The 9,504-nt window shown below is 57.6% G+C and overlaps 1 protein-coding gene across 1 annotated transcript; it reads right to left on the bottom strand.

Annotated features, from left to right (window-relative positions):
- Positions 1–3,563: 3,563 nt before the first annotated feature.
- On the bottom strand, positions 3,564–9,124 carry LOC121170365 (melanoma-associated antigen D4-like). Its single transcript, XM_041001508.1, has 12 exons — positions 8,912–9,124; positions 7,892–8,722; positions 7,323–7,526; positions 7,149–7,212; positions 6,876–6,955; positions 6,385–6,476; positions 5,995–6,074; positions 5,867–5,909; positions 5,473–5,535; positions 4,684–4,798; positions 3,897–4,345; positions 3,564–3,721 (listed from the first exon to the last, which is right to left on the bottom strand). The coding sequence occupies exons 1-12, from the start codon at positions 9,122–9,124 to the stop codon at positions 3,712–3,714; spliced, it is 2,244 nt and encodes a 747-aa protein (XP_040857442.1). The 3' UTR covers positions 3,564–3,711.
- Positions 9,125–9,504: the final 380 nt, after the last annotated feature.

Here is a 9,504-nt window from a genome sequence, read left to right as displayed (position 1 = left end):
GACATATTCCAGATTCTAAGAGGAAAAAAAAAATTCTTGGCCCAGAATAATGTACCCCACAAAGATTTCCTTTGTCTTGGAGAATGAAATAAATTCTTCCACAGTAAAGAAAAGTTAAAAGAATGTACCTCTTCCAAACCCGCCCTACAAATGATACTTAAAGATGGACTTGTGACAGAGAGGAGGAACTGAATCCACGGAAATTGAAGGCAAATGTGAAGAACAGCCCCATAAAATAACAAAAGATTAAATCAATGAACAGCCCATTGCTAAATGACAGGACCACATTACCACCAATTTATATTAACCGTGAGTATAAATCAATTAATCAATCAAATATCATAGAGTAGCAGACTAGATTAAAAACACAAAACCCATCTGTTTGTTGCTTATGGGAGATACATCACCAACAAAGATCAGCAGAAACTATAGCTCATGGATTTTTACGTTTTTGTTTTTAGCTTCATTTGTTCAAAACATGCGATTTTCTCTTTAAATTCTTTGACTAAGCAGATCATACGGTAGCATCATTTTCTTCAAGAAGGTTCTTAATTGTCTTTTTCACCTCTTCAGTGACACATTAATTATTTAGTAGCAAGTTATTAAACCTCATGGCGTTGTAAGATTCTATTTTTGGCTTTCTGTTGTTGAGTTTGTTTTGTGGTTCTTCATTTAAAGGAATGTATATAGTAGCTGTGTAATGGAGTCTATCATATCCAATGGCATGTATTTAACTCCATGGCACTGTACATTTCTGCGTTTTTTTTTTCCTGATATTAGCTTTTTTTTTTTTTTGGCTTTAATCTTAGGATTTATAGTGACTGTAGAGTGGAGACTGACATGTCCAAGTGTGAGGTAGAGTGCAGTGTACATCTCCATTTTCAGATCGAGAATGGACTCCCCAGTGAAACTGTTGGATGGATATGTCCTGACAACGGGATGCTGGATTCTCTGCACTGTCCTGCAATGATGGACTTATATGACTGTCTATGAGGGACTATGTTGATGCAATGATATGGGTGAACTCAGTGGGGTGGGGCAAGGAGATCAAGGGAAGTGGTAGGGTAAATCCCCACACCTATGGAACTATATCATTAAATGATAAGAATATGATAATAATAAAAAGAAAAAAAATAGTGTCTTGTGGTCCTCACACGTGCAGCCATTTCTTCCTGGGTGTTTCACAGATGGAAAGATTTTGATAAGGGCACCACTCACTATGCTAGTGGCAGGTTCATAAGGATGTTTCATTTTTTTTCTTGCCTGACTCCTGCTAGGTTGTCGGCTTCACTGATTTTAGCCATTTCTTCTAGATTGTCAACTCGTTGCTAAAGTGGCCTGTGATTTTTCTCTAGGAACCACTTGCTGTGCGTGGGACCCATGTTTTTCTGTCCATCCTTTCATTCTGATTCCAGTTATATCTGCTTTCCTTCCTCGGTGTACTGAAGGGTTTCTGCCTTATGTCGATCTTTCCCACGCATCCAGCTCATCTCATTGATTTGCTCTGTGCTTTTTCTGTGCTCTGTTTTGTTTCTACTACACTGTTTATAACTTCCTTCCTTCTGCCAACATTGGCTCTAAGCTGTTCTTCCTTTTCTAGTTCCTGTAAAATGAATGAGCTTGTTGATTCTAGATGGCTCTGCTTTTGCAATGCAAGCAGTTATTGCCATAAACTCCCTCCCGAGGACTGCTTGTTCTATCCCCTAAGTGGAGGTAGGCTGTGACTTTGTTCCAGCTTGTCTCAAGCTGTGTTGGGGTGTCTCTGCAGGTTTGTTGTTTGACCCACTGTGCATTTGAGAGGGTGTTATAGTTAATTGCCACACACACCTTTGAATGTTGTGATTTTCCTCTTGCTGTTGGTTCCATTGTGTTTAGAAAAGATAGTTGGCACAATTCCAAACTTCCTACACTTTAAGATGTCGAGTGTATGAGAGTATAAAACTACTGGAAGACAATGAAAGATAGTCTTGTGAGGATGCTGAAGGCAAATAGTAACACCTCTTATGTACACAAATTCATAGTCGCCACAAAAACCTTAATCGGCTTGCATCAAATAGAAAAATCCTGCTCTTCCCCATTAGCCAAGGAACAGGCAAGCCATATACTGTGAGAGATCATCTGCAATGAATACACTCCCCAAAAGAAACATGTGTAAGCTTCCTGAAACTGCTGCCGCTCGTTAGGAAGGAGCAATCCCACCAACAATCAGTGGACAGTGTGCCTACTGAGAAGAGAAGGGGCTGAGACCAGAGGCAGGATGGAGGTCATCAGCAAGGAGTGGCGCAGGTGGGTCAGAGACCCCAGGGACGCCACTTGCCTTGTTTCCTCCGTGGACAGTGTGGACCTACAGCACCCTGCAGCAGTGAGGGAGCCTAGAGAGTGTGTGCAGAGCCTGGCCAGGGCCCCGAGCACCATCATGACAAAGTGGGGGAGGAGCAGGATGCAGGCCAGCCTGCCGTCTCAGGAGGCTGGAGTGGGGGCCGACTTGAAAGCTGCAGAAGACCCTCAGGATGGAGAATCAGGGAGGGTGCCACCCAGGCTGAAGGAAGGGAGCTGGGGCCCAGACAGGCAGAGGGGCGAGTGTCAGCACAGAGCCAGGCAGGTGGGTTGAGGAGCCCAGCACATTGTGAGCTCGAGGAAGGGGGCAGTGAACTGCCATGGCAGAATCTGCATCCTTGCCAGACAAGGACCTGGGTGTCACTTCTTGCCCATGTGCCTTCAGGTGAGGGTTTTCCTGCTGGATGGAGTGGCAGGCTGCTCACTCGAGGAATGGGCCCAACCACCCCTTCTCTCAGGGCTATAGGTAAAGTGATATGGACCCAAATGAGACATTGTTCATGAATGATCAGAACAGCTGTGCTGAGTCACCCTGGAAACAAAGGAGCTGACAGTCGTAGCCTGCAACAAGTCCTGGAGGAGTAGCCAGGGTGGGCCTGGCTGGAGAGAAGCTAGGAGCAACACCAAGAGCCACACACTAGCCACCAACCCTGCAACACTTTTCCACAGGAATTTCAGGGTTTTGTGGCCCTGGAAGTCTGCAGGAGGGGCTTAGCCAGGGGTCCAGGGACTAGGCAGGTGCGCCCTGGGTACATGTCTGTCCTGAACATGGCCCCATCTGGCCCTCCTGGCGCCCCAGTCTGTGCCCTGCCTTGGAGTCCCCATGTCCTGGTCTGCCTCCAGAGCTTCTCTGCTTTCAGTGCTCTCCCCCTGCAGAGCGTAGGTGCGTCCCGCCGGAGGAGGGCATGGTGGTGCAGGTCGGGCCAAGGAAAGCCAGGAGCCTCTGGGAGGCTTTGCCTGTCCCAGAGCCCATCTCGGAGGGCTGCAGTTTCCTGCACACCTGCCAGCATGCAACCCAAATCTTTGGGCCTGTCCCACGGTGGGGCCACTGAGAGCATAGAGCCAGGAGGACAAGCTGCCTGGCTAGGAGCTCCATCACTACAAACCCTCCCCCAACCCACCATTCCGAGCACAGACAGAGGACTCGCTCCTGTTCATTTTGCAAATTTAATACCACACTGATACTAAAAAACATGTAGCACACAAAAGCATGTAACATGTAACAAAAGCACACCACAAAAGCACGAGGAGGGGCCGGGAGAGCTTCCTCTTGGGCGCCACCTCTGACCCACAGGTATGAGCTGCCAGGGCCGATAGGGCTGTGCTCAGGATTCGGAGGTGAAATCCAGCTTGCTGAGCGGGATGCCTGCAGCATCAGCGGTGTCTGTCAGCACCGGGGACAAGAAAGAAAACACAGATCAGAACCCGCAGGAGACCGTGAGGGCCGTCTGCAACCCCACAGGAGTCTGCTCACTCCCTGCTCTGACTCCCAGCTTCTCCTAGCCCCCAGTCTGCGCCTCCTGCCCCTACCCCCTCCCCGCTCTGCAGACTAAGCTTACTGGATCCAGGAGAAGAAGCTGGCCCCGACCCGGGCAGCGTTTCTGGTCCGCACGCTGGAGCTGGAGCTGGTACTGGGGCCGTCTAGGACGCTGGTGCTGGCCCCGCCGCTGGCACCTGCACTGGCACCTCCATTGGCGCCAGCTCTCCACGTGGCCCTCCTGTTGGCACGGTTGCTATTCAGGATGTACTGGTGGTATCTGGCCCAGAAGGCAAAGGGGATGCGGGCCCAGGCATCACCAAAGTCCCCATCCTCATCCCAGGTCAGGAGCTCGGCCTGGATGTCGTCCCAGCTCCAGCGTCCAATCAGGGCCTCGTCCCCGATGTCCATCTGGGCCCTCAGCTGGGCCCGCGCATGCTCCTCAGCCATGTCCATGTCCATCGTCTTGAAAGCGTCGTCCACGGCCTCCAGGAAGTGAGCCTTCCACTCCCGGGGATCTCGGTTCTGGTTCTGAGGCACAAAACAGCAGCCACGGTCCCGGGCCCACCCCGCACGGGAGTGCCCCTGGCTCCTGCCTCCTCCCGCAGCACCTCCGAGGTGCTGCAAGTGAGCCCTGACCACATGGGAGAAGGCTGCCACGCGGCTCCTGCTGCACAGGCTAGGCCTGGGCCTGCTGCTCTCCCCTCACTCTCCCAGCCCCTGGCCACAGGAGCCCTTTCTCGGCCACATTCAGGACAGCTAGGAGGACGCCATGCAACCAAGAAAGGAACCGCACTTGGGTGGGGTCACCCTGGCTGGATACCTTCTGCGGGGTGTGGCATGGGGCGGGGAATGGACGTGGGCAGTACCTGGGCAATGAACCTCAGCACCCGCATCTTGCTGGTCTCGTAGCGGGCACGCAGGCCCCACAGGAACTCGTACTCGACAGGGCTGCTGTTGGGGATCTTCTTGTACTCCAGGTACCTGAGTGGGCGGGTCAACACGCTTTGCTTCCAGCTCAGCCACCCTGTCCCTGAAGTCATGGACTTCCGGGGCGCATCTGCCCGCACCCAAAAGCTGCAGCTCAGCTCCTCCCCTTGCAGCCCGGCTCCCTGCCCACACCCGCTGGGAGCTCTGCCCTCAATGGGAAGACTTCAGAGCCTCTGACAGCCCAGCCCGCTGCCTGGAAGCCACATGGAGGTGCGGCAGAGACAGCGGCAGCACAAACCAGGGTGTGCCACCCTCTGCTGTCGGACTGCATCAGTGCATTGCTGCCTTTCAACAGAGGAACCGACCATGCATGCCCCCGCTCTGAGCCAGGTTTCTGCCAGGGTCCTCTGCGCAAATCACCACGCCCTAGAATGTCCTCAGTGGAAATCCACTCGAGAGGAAGCCATAGCCAAGAGCAGGTAATCCAGGCACGCCCGCACTCGGCGCTCTCTCTCCTCCTCTCTCCCTCTCTCTGTGCTACGGTGGGTGTGCACGTGCACCCCTCTGCCCACTCGGAAGTCTCCCAGGCCTATGGGCAGAATGACACGGGCTTGCAAATCAGCAGAGTTGGCTTCCAGCCCCTCCAATGCCAGTCTTGCTCAGAGTCATCCTGACCAGTCAGCACCGGGCACAGCGAGGGAGACAGAGCGGGCTCAGCCAGCACTTACTTCTGCTTCACAAAGTCTTCTGTGATGAGCTTCCTCAGATCGCCCAGGAATGGGTGCCGCACCCTGGGGGCCGGGAGAGGAGCCCATGAGTGGACACGCACGCACCAGGCGAGTGCCTCGATGTGTCCCAGAGCCTCACACCCCTCAGGGTAGCGCCACAGAGACGCAGCCCTTGCACAAAGGGCCAGATGGCCACCTGCCAGGGATGCCCTGACACAGTGCCCTCTGCCTGACAGCCCCATTGCACATGGAGCTGCCCACAGGCGTGCTGCCTAGGACGTGCTCTCTCGTGCAGAGTGCTGCTTTCCACTGCACCGCACCACCAGGTAATCCCGAGCAATCCCCTGACAGAACACAGCAAAGAGGAGGGCGGGGGCCCAGGGGGCCATCCTACCCGGGGCGCAGGCCCATCTTGCGCAGCGCTTCCCAGAGGACAGCTGTGAGGGGAGGCAAAAAAAAGAGCATTTGGCACACGAGGAGGCCACCGTGGGCAGGCCTTCCATTGGCGGCGCCTTCACTCACCCTCACTGGCACGGTTGCCGTTCATGAAGATGACTCCCAGAATGACCAAGAGGAGACTCAGCCTGGGGGTGTCCTTTGTCCTGAAGGCCGAGAAACAGGCATGCTGTCAGAGGTCCTTTGCCCGCGGGAGCAGCAGCCACCTCCCCAGCTGTCCTGGCTATGGTGGCATGTGGCTGGAAGAGGCCAATTCCTTTCCTCCAAGCTTCGGGACCAGGCAGCAGGTAGACACCCCCAGCAGCAGGGCCTGGCCTCAGGCTGTGTCCTTCCAAGCCAGCGGTCCCTGGGCACCATGGATTGCGCCTTGCTTCCCTGTGTCTCTCAGGGGACGTGACCGGCAGGGGAGAGGCCCACAGGGCAAGGCCACGCCCTCCCCCTGCCCTGTGGCCTTACTTTCCCAGGAGGCGAGCAGAAGAGTCCCGTGTGCAGATGAGGATGTACAGGTGCTCCTCTTTGTCAATTTCCTTCAGGTGGATCCCGAACTTCTGCAGGGTGCGGGGGGCCACAGTGCAGTGTGAGATGGACACCCCAGGCCTGCCCCCTGCAGGCAGCCAGCTCATGCCCTGTCAGGGCTTTTCCAAGGCAGCAGGTGCCAGAGTGCAACCCACGCTGCAGGAATACAGGAAGACAGGACGTGTGTAGGGCCTGTCACGTGGGGGCCCGTGCTGCCAGAGAGCCCATGGGAGCCTCTCCCAAGGCTGCAACACTGGGAGGAAGTGCAGGAGCCGGGCCAGGGCCACGCGTGATCGCACTGGGTACGGCAAGCCCCCCGGGGCTAAGGCCATGGTGGGCCTGTAGGGTGTACAGCACTGAACCAGGGCCCAGAAGGGGCATGGGAGGGCCGGTACCCTGCTGTCCCATGGTGCTGCCAGACCTGCACCCACCTTCTCCAGAGTGTACGTGGCTCGTTCAATGATCTCAGGGAAGTGTTCGTCGTATTCTCGGACCACGTCCTTCACCATGTCTGTGGTCGGGAGGGGAGCAGAACGCAACTGCGCTGAGCAGGTGCTCCAGGGCTGTGGCCCCACGGGCAGCCGCACCCAGGGCAGCACAGGGAGGATCCCGGGGGCAGGGTTCCTGGCCTCCTGCGGGAGCAGAGGGCACACAAGCCAGGGGGCGGCTGGCGCTGGCACTGGCAGGGTGCACAGGAGGCCCACCTGAGCGCTTGATGGGGATCTTCTTATAGTCCTTAATCATCAAATATTTCACCAACTTGTTGGCCTGTTGGAGGAAGAACCATGGGCAGTCCTGTGCCAGGCGTGGTGCGCCCAGAAGGCTGGCCCGGGCCCACAGAGAGCAGGGCAACTGGAACCGGCTCGTGGACACCTTACCCTCTCTTGCAGAAGGGTCACATTGCGCGGGGGCAGGCACAGCACGTGTCTGGAGGGGATCTGCGCTCTCGCAGCTATGGGGGGCCGAGGGGCCAGCTGAGGTCGCACCGGCAATGGCGGCTGGTAGGCTCCCCAGCTCGGGGGAGCCGACACGGGCTCTCTGTCCTCTTCACCGCTCTCGTGTTCCTCATCCAGGTGTTTGGACTGCAGCGGCATGCAGAGTAGATGCTTGGGGCTACCAGGCTGCCTGTGCCCAGCATCTGGCCCCCGCCCACCACACAACAGGTCCTGGCCACAAGGGTGCTGCCAGCCGCACAGCGGCAGATCCCTGCGGGGAACCTATGAAATGCCCATGAATGCCAGAATCTGGGTGGCCCCACGTCAGCAGGGCTGAGGGCAGGATGTTGGAGTGCTGGGAGAACTCTCCGCAAACTGGTGTGGGAGGAGCATGGACTACGGGGATGGAGGGAGGGAAGGGTTGGGGGTGTTAGGAAGCAGGGCAGGAGCAGCGCCAGGAGCAGGAGGAGATGTGAGGAGAGAAGGGCAGAGGGCAGGGCAGCAGGTCTCACCTTCTTTGTCCTCTTGCCTCCCATCCTGGCCCAAGGCTCGGCACCGTGCTGGGCACTGGAAGCTGCGGGTTCGGGCTCAGGCATGTTCATGGCGGCCTTGGCCTTGGCAGCAGCTGCTGCCGCGACATTCTGAGGCTCTACCCACCGAGTCTTGGCCAGAGCCTTTCCAGACTTGGTCATCTTGGGTCGGGTGGCTTCCACCTCCCCGGCAGGTGCGGCCTGGGGTCCATTGGGCACATCGCTGGGGCCCTCCGGGGCCACCTCTTGGGCCGGGGCAGGCCGTTTGGGGCGTGGGAAGGCCAGGCCACTGACACCTGCCGGCTGAGTGAAATCAAAGGCATCGCGGGGACCCAGGAAGGCAGCGTTGGGCCGCGTGGCGTCCATCTCATTGAAGCTGGGGGCCTGAGAGGACGAGCTGATGGCACTAGGGCCCTCGGACACAGCCTCCTGGGCCTGGCAGGCCGTGGGCGATGGCGCAGAGGAAGCCCCAGGGGCCCCAGGGGCGGCCATGGCACTGGTGCCCACCGTTGGGGAGCTCTGCGGAGAAGCAGGGCTCGTTTCTGGGTCAGCCCCCGGGGCCCTGGCAGCTGTCGCCGGCTGGCGAGCTGGTCGTGAAGCCTGTGCTGCGGCCGGTCGGTGGGTGCCCATCACCTGGTTGAAGGACCTGCGGGCGGCTGCAGCAGCGGCCCGAGCGGCTCGGTTGGAGGCTGCAGAGCGGGCTATGTTGGCAGCACGGGCGGCCGTCTCATTGGCAAGCGTTTCCGGGTCCAGCTGCAAGGCCTCCACCAGGGTCTGGGCCAGCACAGGGTTGTCCAGTTCCCAGGGCTCATTCTGCAAGGCCAGAGACAAGGGCAGGCAGGCAGGCAGCTGGACACGCTTGCACCATTGCCTCACTGTGCCGGTCCTGGAGGGCCCTCCTCCCAGCAGCCAGCCTTGACCACCCCAGGCCCCTCCACAGCCTCCCAGGGCCACAGGCAAGGCTGCAAGAAGCTGGTGCTTGGGGCAGGCAGGTGTCCTCACCGATAAGAAGCGCAGGCCTGAACCCAAGCTCCCAAAAGCTCTGAGCAGGTGCAGGTCAAAGCTGGTGAGGGGGTTATAGCCACTGAACTCTTCATAGTCGCTTCCTTCCACCATCTCTGCCTCCCTGGCTGGCCGGCGGCTGCCACTGCTGCCTTCTTCCATGTCTTCCACCCCGGAGTTCCCCGACTGCATGCCTTGGCTCCCCTCGGCCATGCTGTGTCTGGCAGGGACAGGGGGGTCATGGTGACAGGGAGCAGAGGCCACCTCCTCCTGGGGTCTGGGCAGGGAGCCAGTGGGAGGCGGGGTCTCCCCAGAGGCCAGGCCAGGGGATCCTCAGGTTAGCAGGCAGTGCTGCTCAGGGTGGGTGTGTGCTGGGGCGGCCCAGCTGCGGGCCGGCGGACCCCACCCCGCCAAGGGGCAATGAAATCACAGGGGACTCTAGAGTGAAGGGAGAAGGGAGCAGGGGTGGTCTCCCAGCTAGCAGGAGATTGGCTTGGGGCTCTCCAGAGGGCTTGGCTCCCTGGGGACTTGCCCAGGGGGCAGAAACAAAGGCTTGAAGGGAAAGGCTGCAGCAGTGGCCAGGTACAAGGGGG

The sequence above is a fragment of the Ochotona curzoniae genome, unplaced genomic scaffold (genome assembly GCF_017591425.1).
Source record: "Ochotona curzoniae isolate NIBS_2020 unplaced genomic scaffold, NIBS_Ocur_1.0 contig_1274, whole genome shotgun sequence".
NCBI classification, from domain to species: Eukaryota; Metazoa; Chordata; class Mammalia; order Lagomorpha; family Ochotonidae; genus Ochotona; species Ochotona curzoniae.
The sequence above is the reverse complement of the archived record's forward strand: the minus strand, read 5'-3'. Positions and strand labels throughout refer to the sequence as shown.

Excerpts from the sequence above, each read along its gene's own strand:
- LOC121170365 (XM_041001508.1), bottom strand. The coding sequence starts at position 9,124 with ATGGCCGAGGGGAGCCAAGGCATGCAGTCGGGGAACTCCGGGGTGGAA. Across the intron at positions 7,527-7,891 it reads GAGGCAAGAGGACAAAGAAG|TCCAAACACCTGGATGAGGA; the intron begins GTGAGACCTGCT and ends ATGCCGCTGCAG. Across the intron at positions 6,477-6,875 it reads CCACGTACACTCTGGAGAAG|AAGTTCGGGATCCACCTGAA; the intron begins GTGGGTGCAGGT and ends CGCACCCTGCAG.